This window comes from Argentina anserina, chromosome 2 (assembly GCF_933775445.1).
Source record: "Argentina anserina chromosome 2, drPotAnse1.1, whole genome shotgun sequence".
Lineage (NCBI taxonomy): Eukaryota > Viridiplantae > Streptophyta > Magnoliopsida > Rosales > Rosaceae > Argentina > Argentina anserina.
In genome coordinates this window covers 15259213-15278600 of record NC_065873.1, presented here as the reverse complement: position 1 = coordinate 15278600, position 19388 = coordinate 15259213, and the positions used below count along the sequence as shown (strand labels likewise).

The following is a 19388-nucleotide window of genomic DNA, read 5'->3' as shown; positions in this document are numbered from 1 at the left end:
ATTTGATTCTTTTTCAGGTATCAGACACATGTTGCATTTGCTTAGAAAAAGTGGTGTTTCAAAGACAGTTGGAGACCTGGGAAGAATTTATCATATCATGTGTTTACATTTTGAGGGTTATGTATATTTGTTACTATTATTTAGTTTTTGGTTATACTGTATAACAGAATTTAGAAAGGTGCCTATTGACACTTTAAAAAAAAAAAACTCATTGTTACTTTGCCACTGGTGACAGTGTCATTTTTGAAGCACTCACACTGATATTAGTGGCTAGGCACTGTTTTCGATGGAACCTGATTTTAGTTAAAGCATGCCACTGTAAAATTAATAGTGTGTATTACCCCATTAGCACCTCTTATATAGGACACTGATATTTTATTAGTGGCTGCAAGGGTGCTAATGAGATTACACACTGATATCAGTATGTAGGGCTGGGAGTTGGTACCGAAAAAATGGTATTGAAACCGTTCGTCCCGTACCAAATCCTAACGGTACGGGATGAATCGGTAAAAAATTATGATACCAAACCAATACTGATACTGGAAGCATATAATCAGGACGGGTCGGTTTCATTAAATCTGATACTGAATATATTGAACTGTACCGAAACTATAAAAGCCCTTTTTTTAGGGGGTTTAGGGTTCACAAAAGCCCATATACCCGAACTCATTCCATCGAAAACTCATCGTCTCCATTCATCGCGACTTCATTCTTTCACTTCGTGTCTTCGTCTTTCACTCTCAACACTGACTTTGCCATTCACTCTCAATATCAAGTCTCAATCGCAGTCTCTTAGAATCTTGATGGGAAAACTGAAGGTAAGCCTTAACTCAATCTCAAATTCTTCACTGAAAACTCTGAAAGTATGAATCATATATGCAACTTGGGTTTTGGGTTTTACTTTCTTTGGGTTATGGTTTGAGTTCGTGTTCGTTTCAAATCGAAGGAGCTTGGGTTTTGTATCTACTTTCTTTGTGCAGAAATATGAATTTGTATAGTGTAAAACTTTCAATTTGTGCAGAAGTATATGCAGCTATATGAACTGCTCTCAGTTTGTATCTTTCAGCTTTGTGAAAGTGTGAAGTGTGTCAATTGTATCTTTTATGTGAATTATGTTCATATTGATCCTAGTTAGTGTAATGAATGATGCATATGTATGTCTTGTGGAATTTGCCAATTTAGTACCAAAAAAGGTACCGAACCATACCGAAACCGAACAGTATCAGTTTAGTTCGATATTGAGGTTAAAAATACCAATACCGAAATATAAAATCAGTATGGTATATGTATGAGCACAATCTCATATCGTCCCATACCGGTCCTAGCCTTATCAGTATGTATTGCCCCCATTTTCCCCCAATAGGGAATCTTAGTATCAGTGTCTAATGGGGAACTTTGTTAACCAAAAAAAATGGGGAACTTTGTAGTAGTGAGGGCTATATCAATAAAAGATGCAACTATTCCTCGCCTTGTTTTGTGAACGCTTTTGTTTTCTCTTCATTTTTGGTTTCTCCATTACAATTTGGTAATATTGACAATGCGACTTTCATGTTCCCTCTCTCTGTTTAGTTTCTTTAATCAGCTCTTATAGGGCTTGATGCTCCGTTGCCAAAATGGAAAGGTGAAAGAAAACTCGGACGTTCCTTTTTTCTTAAAAAAAACTTCTATTAATCCTTTATTTTCCTCTTTTTCTTTTTGATCAAGTCTTACAGAACTGTTTTTGCACAAGAGTACACATGTTAGGCTGTTATAAAACTGGCTTCTCTTAATTTCACAGCAACTAATTAAGGCATCTGAGGAAACTGCAGATAGATATGGAAGAGGTGATGGTCGTGGGAACAGATTGCAGGGGAGAGTTAACAAGGGGACATTCCTATCACAGCTTCAGTATCAGAAGCTCATCAGAATCTGCTCAAGTCAATCCCATCACAACCGGTCTTCCTTGTGGAAGAGAAGAAGAAGATGGTACAAACTGGAGAGACCCAGGTGATGGTGGTGAACTCAGTCCTTTAGAAGCTTGGCTGCCCATTACAGAATCCAGGAATGGGAATATCTTTTCCGTCACCTTCCATTTACTTTTCTCTGGAATTGGTTTTCAAGCCCTCTTACTTCCAGTTGCATTTGCCACTCTTGGTTGGTAAGTAACATTTTTCCCTATCTCATATTTTTCTACTTAATTGGTTTCTCCTTAGAACTTGCTTAGATTTTAGAATTTGTGTTCTTTTTCATATATTTTAGAACAAAGGAAAGAAAAAAAATGATACCATGTAGGATGAGATCTTTAGTTTTCCTGGAGTCTAGGGTTGTAATTTTTTCTAGGGAAAATGACCAAATAAACATAAATCCTTAAAAACGTGACCAACTCAATTTTATGTGCCAATTTCAATTATTGTTAAGGTAAAATACCAGAATATCTACTACCACATCTCTCTCTTCTCCAAATCTGATTTCTTCTCTCTCTCTCTCTCTCTCTCTAAATTGGAAAGAGACGCAGCCAGACAATGCCAGTCGACGTGGAAGGCATCGAGGCAAAACAGGAGGAGGTGGAGGTCATCGTACGACTCGAACTTCGATAAGGATAAGTATATCGCGCAATCTCCAATGACAATGATGGAGCCGGGGTGAGTCAAGTCGGAGAACTTGAACCGCGGGAGGAGGTGACCGGACTTCGATAGCATATCGTGCAGTCTCCACTTGTCTATGTTTGTGAATTGGTATGTATTTGTATCGATATATGGAGTAATGGGAATATAAAGGCTGACTTGATATTATCATGAATAGAAAGTTTATTTCACTCTTAATTCAATTACACTTAATTTGTAATCTATATATAAACAATCTTAGCCTATCTACCCTACCCCTACAAATTACGGAGGAAATCACACCCGTGATTTACTCTTTCAATCATGCTAATCATGCTAACACCCCCCTTAAGTTGGCGCATACACATCGACCATGCCCAACTTACTAAGTGAGTCATAAAAAACCTTCTTAGACACTTCTTTTATGAGCATATCGGCAAGTTGCTCTTCTGTAGGAACAAAAAGAAAATTGATGATCTACGCATCTAGCTTCTCCTTTATAAAGTGAGGATCAACCTCCACATGTTTTGTACGATCATGTTGCACAGGATTATGTGAAATATCAATAGCCGCCTTGTTGTCACAGTACAGCTGCATAGCACACTTAGGGTTAATCCCCAAATCTTGTAGCAAATTTCTAAGCCATAACATTTCGTAGACTCCCTGAGCCATACCTCTGTATTCTGCCTCAGCACTAGATCGAGCTACCACTTTTTGTTTCTTACTCTTTCATGTAACAAGATTACCCCAAACAAATGTAAAGTACCCTGATGTGGATCTCCGATCTGTAATATTTCCAGCCCAGTCTGCATCTTTGAGGCCACAAACTTCAAGGATATTATTGTGATTAGAGAACATTATTCCTCTCCCTGGAGCTGACTTCAAGTACCTCAAAATCCTTACAACAGCATCCATGTGGTCCATAATGGGATTATGCATGAACTGACTCACTACACTTACTGCATATGCAACATCTGGTTTGGTATGTGATAAATAAATCAGGCGTCCAACTAGCCTTTGATAACGAGGTTTGTCAGTAGGAATTTGATCTGGATATTCTTCTAACCGATGGTTCTGCTCAATAGGAGTATCAATGGGAGTGCAATCCAACATACATGTCTCTGTTAATAGATCAAGGATGTACTTCCTTTGACACATATAGATACCATCACTTCTCCGGGCTACCTCAATGCCCAAGAAGTACTTGAGTGTACTTAGGTCCTTCATCTCAAACTCTGTGGCTAGCTGTTTCTATAATCTATTCACGTCAACAGTATCATTCCCAATAACTATCATATCATCAACATATATAATTAGGGTTGTTACCTTCCCTTGTTGATGTTTGAGAAATAATGTGTGGTCTGAATTACTCTGTATGTAGCCAATTTTCTTCATGAATTGTGAGAATCTTCCAAACCAAGCACAAGGTGACTGTTTAAGACCATACAAAGACTTTCTTAATCTGCAAACAAAGTTACTTGGAGAAGCGGCCACATATCCAGGCGGAATATCCATGTACACTTCCTCTGTAAGTTCTCCATGAAGGAATGCATTCTTAACATCGAACTGTTTGAGTGGCCAATTTAAGCTAGCAACAAGAGAGAGCAATACCCGAATAGTGTTTATCTTTGCAACAGGTGCAAATGTCTCATCATAGTCTATGTCATATGTCTGGGTGAATCCTTTTGCTACTAGGCGTGCTTTATATCGGCTTACTGACCCATCTGGATTATGCTTCACTATAAATACCCAACGACATCCTACAGTCTTCTTGCCATGTGGTGGAAATACAAGCTCCCAAGTATTGTTCTTTTGTAATGCTTCCATCTCTTCCTCTATGGCTTTCCTCCATTTTGGATCTCCCAATGCAACTTGCACTTTGTTAGGTAATGATACAGTAGATATTTGATTAACAAATGATTCATATGACTTAGACAACCTTTTAGTAGACATAAAATTTGCCACAGGATACTTAGCTTTAGCCTGAAGAGTGGGTTCATACTTTTTTGTTGGCTGATCCCGAGTAGACCTATTTGGCAAGACATATTGTCTACTATTAGCCTCACTAGTATTGGTCCCAATAGGATGACTAACCTCAGATGAGTGATCTTCTGTACTAGGAGAGCATTGGTCAGGGGTATAAACAGCTGTACGGGAGACATGAGGGGCAGCTTCTGGTGCCTGAATCTCTAGAGTGACGACCTCCGGTGGTGCCTGTGTGGCTGACACATTGGTAATCTCAATGGAACCTGTTACCATATCGACTAGCTCACTTGTCTCCCCCTCTCCATGATATAACTCTTCAAAAAATGAATTCTCCCCCTGAAGAGCAGTATCAGAAGAGGGAAAATAACTCATGTCTTCAAAAAAGGTAACATCCATAGTGACATAGTATTTCCGAGTAGGGGGATGATAGCACCGGTACCAATTCTGATGTCCTCCGTACCCAACAAACACACATTTAACTGCCCGGGCATCCAACATAGAACGCTGATGTGGTGGAAGATGGACAAAAGCAACACGGGCAGGAAGATTATGAAAAGAGGGTAATGAAACATGAGATGCATCACCTCATAGGGAACTTTCCCTTGAAGGACACGAGATGGAAGACGATTAATAAGGTGGGCGGAAGTAATGACAGCATCACCCCAAAGGTATTTCGGCATGTGGGCACTAAAAAGAATACACCGAGCCATATCAAGTAAATGACGATTTTTCCTTTCAGAAACCTCATTTTGCTCAGGTGTGTAAGGACACGTTGTTTGATGAATAATCCCGTGTGTGTTAAAGTACTCCTGAAAGGTGGCATTATATTGTGTTTGGACAGAGGTATGGAAGGCACGAAAAGCTGGAAAAACCTCATCTTTATTTTTTAGGAGAACAATCCACGAAAGACGGGTGCAATCATCAACAAATGACTATTAATACCGCATCCCTGACACATTAGACTCTTTAGAGGGTCCCCAAACATCAGAATGAATTAAGTCAAAAGGAAGGGTACGTTTATGAGAATTACTAAGGGAATATGTAGATCTATGACTCTTGCCCAAAACACATGTCTCACAACGTAAAAGTGACTCATCCACACTAATAAACAAAGTAGGCATAGATGTTTTCATAACACTAAAAGATGGATGCCCTAAGCGACGATGTCATAACCAAATTTCACTTAGCTTGTCAGAAGTGGAGATTAAAGCGGTCCGAGATTGTGCCCCTGGTTTCTCCCCCGCATATGTCGGATCGAGATGAAACAACCGGCCCCTCAAATACCCCCGACCAATTAACTCCCCGGTGAGAAGATCCTGAAATATCACATACATAGGAAAAAATGTCACAGAACACTTAGCGTCAGTGTTCAATGAGGGAACTGATATCAAATGATGAGATAAAGCAGGGACATAGAGCACATTGTGAAGCTCTATTGTGGGAGTAATGCGAACTGACCCTTTCCTTAATACGGGGAATGCCTCACCATTAGCATTAGTAACATATGGTACTGGTGGAGGAGATAATACGGTAAAATAAGATTTGTCATAAGTCATATGATCATATGCACCAGAATCAATAATCCATGTATCAAAATAAACAAAGTTAGAAATATTTAAAGCCATACCAATTTTACTACGAACAGCTATGGATGCGGCATGTATTGCTTCTCCTGCTGTGTGATGATCATGTCCAATCAGACCATAGATATTTGGTTTGTGGACGAATTGAATGGCTGCTTTCGCCTTGGGATGATAATTAGACCGCTTAGGCCTAAGGTGTGGATACAGCTTCCAACATGTTGCCCGAGCATAGTTAGTATCATGACAATAAGAGCAAGGAACATAATAGAACTGAGAACTCTCTGTGTCGGCTCCAAAACCCATTGAAAAAGAAAAGATCAGGATTGATGCAGCGGAAACACAATAGAATAAAAAATGGAGTTGAACTTGTCTCGGGTGCACCTGCAATGTCGGTGCACCTACACTGACAACCCAAAAATAATAGAATTCAGGTCAGACCGGATCAGGTTGAATTCGGGTCTCGGGTCTTCGGGTCGGGTCGAATGGATAAGGGCCGGGCCGGGCCGGGCGAATAAGGGCCGGGTCGGATTTTCGTCCAAATTTTCCGTCGTCGTGCTCCTCTGCTGCGACCTCCTCTTCTTCACCGGAGCTTCATGGGTCGACGGTGGCAGCACCGGGACGAGAGTCCACGTCTTGACGGCGGGTTCGACTTTGGAAAGGGACGGATCGGCATCGTAGCGAGTCAGCCCGGGGGTGTCGTCCTGCGCGAAGGTTCCGAGCAGCGGAGATCGGCGAGCGGAGGTACCGAGCAGTGGCGAGCAAGTTCCGGAGGTTTCTTGGAGGTTGCGAGCAGCAGCGGTGATCACGGCTTGAAGTGAGCTCGGACGGTGGCGATGCTGTGACTCGACGGTTTGAAGGAGGAAAGGGCTGCGTGTGGGCAGCGTGTGGGTAGTCTCTGTTGGGCTAAACGCAGCTGTGCTCCACGCAACGTGTGGGCAGTCTCCGTTGATTGAAGGAGTTATGGATGGCTGTGCTCCACAAAGGGATACCAGCCGAGCTTCAAACTAAAAACGTAAAAAAACAAGGAAAAAATCCAGAAAGAACAGAGCAATGCTCTGATACCAAATAGAAAGTTTATTTCACTCTTAATTCAATTACACTTGATTTGTAATCTATATATAAACAATCTTAGCCTACCTACCCCCACAAATCACGGAGGAAATCACGCCCGTGATTTCCTCCTTCAATCATGCTAATCATGCTAACACCATGAACCAGTTCAAACCAATTTCGTGTTTTTCACGTTTGTTATGATTTAGAGTTTGTTAACGGCTGCAACTTTGGGATGTAATGGGGTCAACTGATTTTCTCAAGAAATGAGACCAGTGACTAGTACTCTTTGGTCCAATCTTAATTTGAAATTTAACTGAGGCAAAAAGGCAACAACTTATAATTCTATAAAGAAATTTTATATACACTCCCTAAACATCTTAATACACATACCTAATCTTTTAGAATTAAAATGAGATTTTGTGGTTATGTAAAAGGACCAAAACAACCATGTATAACAATTTAGGAAAATACAAGACAAATTATAAAATCAAAATCAATTTGGAAACTAATTAGTGTGAAATCACAAGGGAATTTAAGATGACTCCTATTATAATTGAACTTTTGATATGTGAAAAATTTGACATAATTCAACAAATAGTACCTCAACTATTGGTTATTTTAATTTTTAGTACCTCACATTTGAAAACTATCGTATTGGTACCTCAAAATTTTACTTCACATTTGAAAACTATCGCAAGCACTCGGCGATAGTCCCTCTCCACCGCCCCTCACCCTCGGTGCCTTCTTCGAGTGATTTGGGACTCGAGTCAAGCCGCATCTCATTCTCCCAAAACATTGACCCCGTCGGCATCTCGAGCTGCTCCGGCGACTTCCCGACAACTCTAAGGCTCCACATAGGTACGGAAATGCTTTAAATCGAATGATATGAGTGATTGTGTGACGTTTGTGAAGATTTGTGGATAAATTGTGGAGAATCGGAGGAGGAGGAGGAGGAAGAGTACGTACCACCGCCCTAGGCGGCGCGTAAGGGAGAGTGAGAGGGGCTAGAGACGGCATTAGGCCGTGGAAGGGTGGAGGAGAAGAAAAGAGACAGTTTTGGGTGGCGGTGGGCAAGCCACGAGCGCCGGTTTGGGCGGCGCGTGAGCTCCTCGCGCTGCGATAGTGAGTGGCGCGTGAGCGCCACGCGCAGCTGCCGGAGGTTGCGCGTGAACAGTGATTTCGAACATTAAATTTTGTAAACAGTAATTTCTGAGTGGTAATTGTGGAAAGTAATTTCTGTACGGCAATTGTGAAAAGTAATTCATGTACGGTAATTTTTGTACGGTAAATATAAAAAGTAATTTCTGTACTGTAATTGTGAAAGTAATTTTCTGAATAGTAAATCGGTGATTAGTATTTACTAGAACAGTAATTATAATGGAACAGTACATTGGTGTACATTAATACGTAAACAGTACGTACATGAACAATATTTATGTTAACAGTAATTACGTAAAAACTATAAATTACTGAACAGTAAACAGTAGTACTGATTCGGCATTTCTGGTTTTACGTAACGTTTTTAACCGCTTTTTATACAACTAGGTGATCAACAAGACAAATGAAGGATTTGCTTTCAATATTGTGGAAATTACGCTCAGGAAAATAAGGTAAGTAAATCTCATTATGACGAGTCTACCCTTGGTGGTGATTCATAATTATGCTTTATTTAAAAGATCGAACTATGATATGTATATGATATTGTGGGTTGTGTATGTGTATAAATAGTAAATCGATACATATATATGGATTGATATATTATATACTCTCATATTCCTATTTCCAAATGATTTTATTTATAGCATTGATATTTATTTTATTTGAGCATGAGTCGCTTGTTTTGTGTACAATAACATGTGAATATTGTATTGTACGTGGTTTTAACTTAAGTTATGTTAAAATGTTTTTCTGTCTTCGGATGTGTTGGCATATCGGAACCTAGCCTTGGCCGGGTGACAGTTACGATTCAATTAGAGATCTAGTCTGTCTACCGGTGTATTGCATGAGGGGTAACAGATGGGTTACTTATTTATGAGTACCCATATTTTTAGGATATTTGGTAACATATGGGTTGCCCAATTTTTCATGAGCACTTATATTTTCAGAAATTATTGGACATCCAGATGGGCCGTCCTGTGACTCATGAGTGCATTTATAATTAAATATTTTCAGTATTTTTCTCTTGTATTACTATGCGTGTTATACTATTGTTTTACTCATACGAGCTGCAAAGCTTACCGAGTTTGTGTTTACACTCCCGGTGCACTTATTCGATGGTGTAGGGGATAGTTATGCAGGTGTGTATTAGCAGAATTGGAGGGCTACTCTGAAGATTTCAAAGTTTTTTTATTTTTATTTTGTAGTGAGGATTGAGAGGATTTTACATTTCCATTTGATATAATGCTGAATTATAAATTAGTTTTGTAATAATCAAATCGACTGAGATTTACTATGAACTCAGTTACGATACGTTGTGACTATAAGATGATTTCGTTTTATTGAGATTGTTTTAGAGTTTTCATGACTTCGATTTTTGAGTCTAACACTTGAAATTTCGGGATTGTGACATTTGGCTCCCTTCATATGACTACACAGTCGAGGCGTTGAGGTGTGTGTTCTTCATTTTGTTTAATTATTATTGGCAAAAAGGCTGATTTACACCTCAAATTTGGTCATAATTGTCAATTGGCACCGTGAACTTGCATTTGAGTCAATTTACCTCCTAAACATGGTAAAAATTGCCGATTTGCACCATATCCATTAAATTTAATATTTTTCACCCAATTTTAAGTCACATGTCATGCATTTGAGGGGAAATATTGTCATTATATATTTATTCATATTTAATAATAAAATAAATTAATAAAATTACTTAAGATGAACACTTGTTACAATGTTTTTTTTTCGAAACATGTTATTGATTTTTATATTTATTATTTTACGTGATATGGTATGTTAAAAAATATTAGAAAAATATAAATAAATACACTGAAAATTAAAAATAAATGTGTGTTATTGGATAATTACTATTCTATCATTGTGTATGTTTTAGTCTTATTAGGTTTCCTATTAGAGATAGATTCGCATCTCTGTAATAGATTAGAACTCCGAATTCTACGGGATTGTGGTTAAGTAATGCCTATATATAGGCCCCATTATCAATAATTAAACGGTTACGTTTTGTTCCATTACGTTGTTATAATTCTCGTTTCGTTCCTCCCCTAACAATGTGTACATATAAATATATATATATATATATATATATATATACAGTCTCTATCCAGAGTGAAGGTTCACTCTGAAGTTTCAGAGTGAAGTTCCAATTTTGGCACACTTTTCGGTCAAATTTTTTCACCATAAGCGATTCAATATTTAGATATGATATTCAAGATCATCTCTATAAATTTTCATCCAATTTAACAATGATTTGAGCTTTCAAAATTGAGATTTACACGAACGGTTCACGTTGAACAATTTTAATTCATTCATTGATTTAATCTAAATTCAATACCTTAATGATGCCCGAATTAGATGAAATTTTGTAGAGATGATCTTGAATAGCATACCTAAATATTGAATCGCTTATACTGAAAAAATTTGACCGAAAAGTGTGCCAAACTTCACTCTGAAACTTCAGAGTGAACCTTCACTCTGGATAGGGACTGTATATATATATATACACAACACACTATATTTGAATGGGTGGGTATGTTGAATATATAATTCGAAGTAGGGTTAAGTATGTAGAAAAAAAATGTAAATAAATAATTTGATAAAAAAATAATCCACCTTTTAAATAATATTTTTCTTTGTTTTTAAGAAAAATATAAATTGAAAATGACAACATTATCCCTCATGTGCATGACATGTGAAGCAAAATTGGATAGAAACAGTTAAATTTAACGGATGGGGTGCAAGTCGGCAATTTTTACCAAATTTAGGAGGTAAATTGACACAAATACAAGTTCGGGGTGCAAATTGACAATTTTAGCCAAATTTAGAGTTTATTTTGACAATTTTGCCATTATTATTTCATGTTTAAAGATTTAAAGAACGATAATAAATCTTAAAAGATATAGTCAAGTAATATAATAAATCATGATTAGAGATATTTTAGGTATTTTGAGTTGTGTATTTAGTAAAATATTAAAATTAGAAATTAAAGTAGTTGAGAAAGGGGTGTGTATTAAGAGTTTTAGGGTTTGTATATAAAAATTCTCAATTCTATAATACATGCCAACCCAATCCCGTAACTTATTTGATAACCTTCATGTTGATGATCACAGAGTAATAAACATAATCACTTAGACGTTTGCAGAAACAACTATATTATCAAATCCCAATCAAAGGGTTAATTTGTTTGTATACTAATTCTTAAAGGTTTGATCCCTATAACAATTTTCAATGGTTGCAGGGCATGGGGAATCATATGCTTGTCACTAGCATTTACATGGCAACTCTACACTATATGGCTCCTGGTTCAGCTACACGAATCTGAATCTGGAATTCGTTACAGTAGATTCATCCACCTCGCTGTAACAGCCTTTGGTTAGTACAACAAACTCATCCGCTAAAACAAGCAACGGTTAATTAACAGATTACATCGCATTGATGTTCACACTCTCAGCTTGTTATATTGCAGTTCTTATTCCCGAGTGCTTTAAAATACGTGTGAACTAAACTTATATAATGTACCTAATGTTATGTGATTTTTCTTTCTCCTATTTTCAGGACCAAAGTTAGGAAAGTTGATGTGCATGTTCCCTATAATGATCAGGGGGTACATGTGTTCCACTATGAAGCTTTTCTTCAATGATATTTGTGATGCCGAAACAGTGACTGCTCGTCTGCTCCAGAGTGCTTCTTGATGTTTACATGCTTGGCCATTGTTGGCGCTCAGTTTCCTAACCTGAACTCCTTAGCTAAAGACCTAAAGTCTCCTTCGTTGGCACTATCTCAGCAATTGTTTACTGTACTCTGATGTGGGCTATTTCAATTGCCAAGGGAAGGCTCGGTGATTTATCATACGATCCATCACTGATGGAGTCCAACATGGATCGATTTGGTGGCATACTGAATGCACTTGGCATCCTTTTTCTTGCATTCAGAGGTCATAATGTAGTCCTTGAAATACAGGTGAGTGTGCCGTTCTTGCTTTCTTTTCATATTTCATTTTCTGTCAACTTTTTCGGTGAATATCTCAAATGTTTGTCCACTGGCCATAAAAGAAGGATCATAGAGTCAGGAATAGGCTTTATAAGCTCAATAATACCTAGAAATAGGCCTCATCATTTAGCCCGCGAACCCGAAAAGTCCGCGGAGACCCGCAAGTCCGACGGACTTTTACCCGGCCCGGCCCGCGAGAACGCCCGCCAAAGCCCGCTTCCGTGGATAGAGGGCCGGGCTTAAATTATAGGTGTGAAACCCGGCCCGGCCCGCCAAAAGCCCGCAAGGCCCGGCCCGTAAAAGCCCGCCAAATAATAAAATATTATACATACATATTTTATTAGGTTTAGAATAAAACTATTGCATTATGAAGAAACTATATTAAGGAAACTTCTTGGGATCGATCGACACCTGTAGATATGATTGGTATATATATTTAGTGACCCTGTAAAAATTTCATCCAATTCGGAACTCGTTTGACCGTCGAAATTTCCGGTAAACCGAAAACAACACTAATATGTCATAAGGGAAGACCCATTACCAAAATGCGAACACCAAAAGTCGTTTGCATATCTGAAATCACCTAATTTTTGTCACCGATTGTGTGTGGTCGTACCAAGCAAACCAATTTGGCAAAGCCCCGGTCAAAGAGGATTTAATATGTCAAAACGCCTTTTTCTTTGTTAACCGTAGCTACGGACGGTCAAACAATATCCAAAACGGATGAAATTTTTATGGGTTCCCTAAATATATATACCGATCACATCTACTGGTGTCGATCGACCATATTTTGAACTAGAGTTATTGATCGCCAAAGCGTCAACTAATGTATCATACCCTTTATATTAAGTTTATATTAAAACTAACGCATTATGAAACGACTATATGAAAGAAACTTGTCGGGATCGATCGACACCAGCCGATGTGATTGGTATATATATTTAGTGACCTTGTAAAAATTTCATCCAATTCGGACTTCGTTTTACCGTCGGAATTTTTGGTAAATCGAAAACACCACTATTATGCCCTAAGGGAGGACCTATTACAAATATGTGAATGCAGAAAGCCGTTTACATATATGAAATCACTTAATTTTTGTTACCTATCGTGCGCGGTCAAACTGAAGAAATCTATTTAGCAAAGCCCCGGTCAATGAGGTTTAAATATGTCAAAACGCCTCTTTTTTAGTTGACCATTGGTACGAACGGTCAAACCATGTCCAAAACGGACAAAATCTTTACAGGTTCCCTAAATATATATACCGATCACATCAACTGGTGTCGATCGTCGAAGTGTCCACTAACTAATGTATTATAATCTTATATTAGGTTTATAATAAAAATATCACATTATGAAGCGACTATATGAAGGAAACTTCTCGGAATCGATCGACACCATCCGATGTGATCAATATATATATTTAATGATCATTTTAAAATTTCATGGAATTCAGACCTCGTTTAACCGTCGGAATTTCCGGTAAACCAAAAACAACACTATATATGCCCTAAGAGGGGACCAATTACCAAGATGCGAATGTGGAAATTTGTTTACATATTTGAAATCACCTAATTTTTGTTACCTATCGTGCGTGGTCGAACTGAATAAATCTAGTTGGCAAAGCCCCGGTCAATGAGGTTTAAATATGTCAAAACGCCTCTTTTTTAGTTGACCGTTGGTACGAACGGTCAAACCATGTTCAAAACGGACGAAATTTTTACGGGTTCCCTAAATATATATACCGATCACATCTACTGGTGTCGATCGACCATATTTTGAATTGGAGTTGTCGATCGCCGAAGTGTCCACTAATGTATTATAACCTTATATTAGGTTTTATAATAAAACTATCACATTATGAAGCGACTATATAAAGGAAACTTCTCTGAATCGATCGACACCATCCGATGTGATCAATATATATATTTAATGATCATTTTAAAATTTCATGCAATTCGGACCTCGTTTAACCGTCGGAATTTCCGGTAAACCAAAAACAACACTAATATGCCCTAAGGGGGGACCAATTACCAAGATGCGAATGTGAAAATTTGTTTACATATTTGAAATCACCTAATTTTTGTTACCTATCGTGTGTGGTCGAACTGAATAAATCTAGTTGGCAAAGCCCCGGTCAATGAGGTTTAAATATGTCAAAACGCCTCTTTTTTAGTTGACCGTTGGTACGAACGGTCAAACCATGTTCAAAACTGACGAAATTTTTACGGGTTCCCTAAATATATATACCGATCACATCTACTGGTGTCGATCGACCATATTTTGAATTGGAGTTGTCGATCGCCGAAGTGTCCACTAATGTATTATAACCTTATATTAGGTTTTATAATAAAACTATCACATTATGAAGCGACTATATAAAGGAAACTTCTCTGAATCGATCGACACCATCCGATGTGATCAATATATATATTTAATGATCATTTTAAAATTTCATGCAATTCGGACCTCGTTTAACCGTCGGAATTTCCGGTAAACCAAAAACAACACTAATATGCCCTAAGGGGGGACCAATTACCAAGATGCGAATGTGAAAATTTATTTATATATTTGAAATCACCTAATTTTTGTTCCTATCGTGCGCGGTCGAACTGAAGAAATCTATTTGGCAAAGCCCCGGTCAATGAGATTTTATTATGTGAAAACGCCTCTTTTTTTTGTTGACCGAAAATTCCTACGGTTAAACGAGGTCCGAATTGGATGAAATTTTTACACGGTCCCTAAATATATATATCGATCACATCTATTGGTGTCGATCGATAATATTTCGAAACTAGAATTTATTTGTGACTTTTGTTTTAGAATGTTTTCTAACAATTCTTTTATTGTTTCAAACCCTTAAATTAGAGTATTATATTGTTTTTCTAATACAAGCCCGTAAGGCCCGGCCCTTAAAAGCCCGCAAGGCCCGGTCCGCAAAAGCCCGCAAGGCCCGCCTTAGGTGGGCGGGCTTGGATCTTCGTATTTTTTAAAATACCCGGCCCGGCCCGCCACTTCTTTAAATTTATTAGGGCCCGGCCCGGCCCGGCCCGGGCCCGTCACTTATGGGCCGAGCCCGGCCCGTTGACGAGTCCTACCTAGGAACACTTCAGAGAAGAAATTTAAGCGCGTCCTTTTCCATGAAGCACCTTAGTATACAAGTGTTCCGTGCTGCTTTGGCCACTTCCTAGCCCTTTTAGCAATGTCAAAACCCAAAATGGTCTTCTTGAGCTCTTTGTCACATCCCTTTTTGGGAGAATTTATTATGAGCGTTGCTGGTTATATGAGCTTAATGCATATATGGGATTGCCCAGGATTAGGAAATATGGATACATATGTGGCTACCATTCCTAGGGGTTCAGACATACCGACCCAGTTAAGTTTAGGAAGCTTGTCGTTAGTCCGAGACTTAACGTCGAAAGAGGGAGTAGGTCGCCCTACACAAACTGATCGGGGTCTGGAGCTAATCCCCTGATCAGCCAAAGGCAGAACGAAACCAGTGCATTGCCCCGTTGGATAAGGTTGGCTCCTAGGTAATGGAGCACCGCATGGACTAAATGTGGCAGCCAAATAACTAGGTCCGTGACATCTTGCTCAGCTACTATTACATTATCAAGGAATGGTGCTTTTGAAGGAATGGAACTCTAAGGCTTGAATCTTTAATATATATATATTTTTATTCTTTTATCTGATAACATTTAAATTTTTTTATTAGATAAGTAGCAACATAGTTTCTCTGTCTCATATAGTAGATCGAACATCAGTTAGTTAGTGATGCCCGCTAAACTATATGTCGACAAGCAGTGTTGTTATTCGACAAAGATGAGTCCCATTCAGGTGAACTGCACCTGTAGTTCTCAAAGACTGATACTAGTATTTTAGTAACCTAACATAAATCAACATGCATGAAAGGAACAAATTTCAATCATTTAATGATTTGATATGTTTTCTCTTTATTTTTTTGTCATATAAAACTGTCTTACTACATGCACAAACGTCCCAACCGAATTAGCTGACAGCGGAGACTGAACCCGGTGGTCGAATTGAATATAAATCGCTGAATACAAACGTTTAATATATGCTAAGCATGCATTTGGAAGAAACATCAGCGATTACATCACCAATTAGTTCCCATCTGCTTTATCATCATATGGCAATCAAGTCAATATAGTCACAATGCCGGTAAGGTGCCGCACACCACATTATTTAACTGGCACTTCAATACCCACGTACTATAAGTACATATACATACTACCTCAGCTGGAACTGAAAACAAAGCTTTAGCTAGTTCAACTCGGCATTTTGTATCTGTGTTCTGCAAAAGGACTTAAGGAAATGGCAGGAATGGAAGAAGTGGCTGATGAAGCAAATCGGAGGATAGGTGATAGGGTTCATTCGTTTAACAGCATAAGTAGAAGGTCTGATTATTCTGCGCAACTCATTCCCATCACTAGTGCTACTTCTAGTCCTACAAGTGATCATTTGGATGATGATTACGACATCAATAATGGGGAGCTCAATCCGCAGGACGCTTGGCTACCTCTCACCGAATCGAGGAAAGGCAATGTATTATCTGCTAGCTTTCATTTACTATGTTCAGGAATCGGAGTACAAGCCCTTTTGCTTCCTGTTGCATTTGCCACTCTTGGATGGTATGTAACATATATATATCTCAAATGTTTTAGCTTTGCAACTAATATTGGTCTTGTATTCGACTATTCGTAAGTGCTATATATATGCCGTCGACAATTTGATATATTATGTTATGGAATGTAGTCCGTCTGAGACTCTGAATTACTCTATCTGAAGTTTTGTATAAACTTTTCAGACTAATTCTGCAATGAAAAATTTTACGGCAGACTGTTACAAGTAGTTCGACGCTTCGTCATGTTTGCTTTCAATGGTTTGAGATTAAACCATCTGATTTTACCATTTTGGTGATCTTGCTGCTGTTGTGCTATTTAGCTAATTTCCATTGTTTTGTTTTTCAATTGCAATCAAGTTCTTATTTTAAATATTAACAGGTTTCGAAATTATATTTTATTTTGTCCAAGAGATTTGGAATCCAAAGCACATGAGTTTCATATATATTGAATTTACATCCATGTGCCCAAACTTTTAGAACTACAATATCACTCGGAACCATCCTAGCTATCGATCAGTTTCCTTGGTTTAATTAATCGATTATCATAGTAATAATTAAATTTCTGCTGGTTGCAGGCAATGGGGAACTGTATGCTTGTCTCTGGCATTCACATGGCAGCTCTACACCAAATGGCTTCTCGTACACCTACACGAATCCGACTCTGGAACTCGTTACAGTAGATACCTCGACCTCGCAACAACAGTCTTCGGTCAGTAACTAATCATCATATACATATTTTTGTTACCTATAAATCATTGGTGAAGAAATATTTAGTGTTTGTTACCAATATGTATATCTTTGTTGCTCATGCAGGTCAAAAGCTAGGGAAAGTTCTAGCTCTGGTACCGGTAATGTATCTTTCTGCTGGAACATGTGTACAATTAATCATCGTAGGAGGTAGAACAATAAGGCTCTTCATCAGAACTATGTGTAGGGATGGATCAACCTGTGATCCCAAATCATTGTCTGGTGCAGAGTGCTTCTTGGTGTTCATATGCATGGCCATTGTTGTGGCTCAGTTTCCCAATTTGAACTCCCTGGCTTGGGTCTCTTTTATTGGCAGCACAACTGCAGTTGTGTATTGTATACTCTGGTTTGGGGTCTTTCAATTGGAAAGGTTAGAATCAATAACGTATCATACGATTCGCCAGCAATGGAGTCTAACATGGATAGGTTTGGAGGGATAATGAATGCAATAGGTATCATTTGTCTTGCATTCAGAGGTCACAATGTTGTTCTTGAAATCCAGGTGAGCTCTGGCCACTTGATCAGATTTTGGTGTTGAGTTGTGCTTGTGTCTAGAATTACGTAGTTTAGAACCTCCATACTTCTTAAGCGTGTATCAGATTAACTACGAGTGGAAATTAGAAGTGCTGCATTTGAAATGGCATCTAAAGGCTAAAATACTTATCTACTAATGTGCAGGGGACATTGCCAACAAATCCGAAATTCCCAACGTGTAAGACAATGTGGAGAGGAGTGACTATATCATATATACTCATAGCTATCTGTTTGGCTCCTCTAGCAATAGCTGGATTCTGGACTTATGGAAACAAGGTGAGAGATCATTTCAATCAAGTCAAAATTCTGAATGTTTATAACTCTATCTGCATAAGCAAGCAGCATGGAATTTAGGCAACAAAGGCTTACATGCCAACTTCTTCAAGCCTTAGTGACTAGCTATCACAGCATCACTTGTGCAACTTTTGATAAGTTTATGGAGAGAGCGGCATTGATTTTTCATCTATCTAATCCAATGTAAGTAAATTGGTTAGTTGTAAAAGATTTAAGAGATCGATTTGGATTAATTTCATCACATGACAAGACAAAATATCTGATTTCGATCAATTATCAGAACTGTTACTAAAGCTGCCTTGTCACATACTACCATTTTGTGTGAACTAGAACACTCCTTATGTCAAAATTGACTAATTCAAAATTGTTGCGCACAACAGATAATATCTGAAATTGGCTGATAATTTAATTTTAAGAAATTATATGGGAGTTGTCGTTACTAATTAAATGGAAGTTTAGAACGACTTAGTTTTACAGACGGGTTTAGAACGACTCAAGATCTGAATTTTTTTACGCAGTGCCACTTGTTGATAATGTTTTCCTCAAAGAATCTTTAACCTCTCGAATTCCACTTAGTTCCTATAATTTCTCATCCAAATGAAGCTTAGTCTTCTATCAGCAGCAGAGATTGAGCAATGTTGGTTTCACCTCGATCAATCTATCTAACTGAGCACCTAACAAATAACTTTCAGTTATGTTTGATTCCCCCCCCCCCCCCCATTTTCTTAGAGAGTGTAATCTCATTAATTAGTTCTAGTAATTAGTTCAAAACGTTCTTCTATTATGGCATCGGCAGAAGAA

At 38.2% G+C, this 19388-nt stretch overlaps 1 protein-coding gene and 1 pseudogene across 1 annotated transcript; both read left to right on the top strand.

The window, feature by feature from the left end:
- The first annotated feature begins 1814 nt into the window (after positions 1-1814).
- LOC126784024 (lysine histidine transporter-like 8) lies at positions 1815-15842 on the top strand (annotated as a pseudogene).
- Positions 15843-16702: 860 nt separating this feature from the next.
- LOC126784023 (lysine histidine transporter-like 8) lies at positions 16703-18647 on the top strand. The gene is given in 5 exon segments (XM_050509533.1): positions 16703-17019; positions 17588-17721; positions 17826-18097; positions 18100-18261; positions 18438-18647. Coding segments are annotated over 5 exon segments (1095 nt in total).
- Positions 18648-19388: the final 741 nt, after the last annotated feature.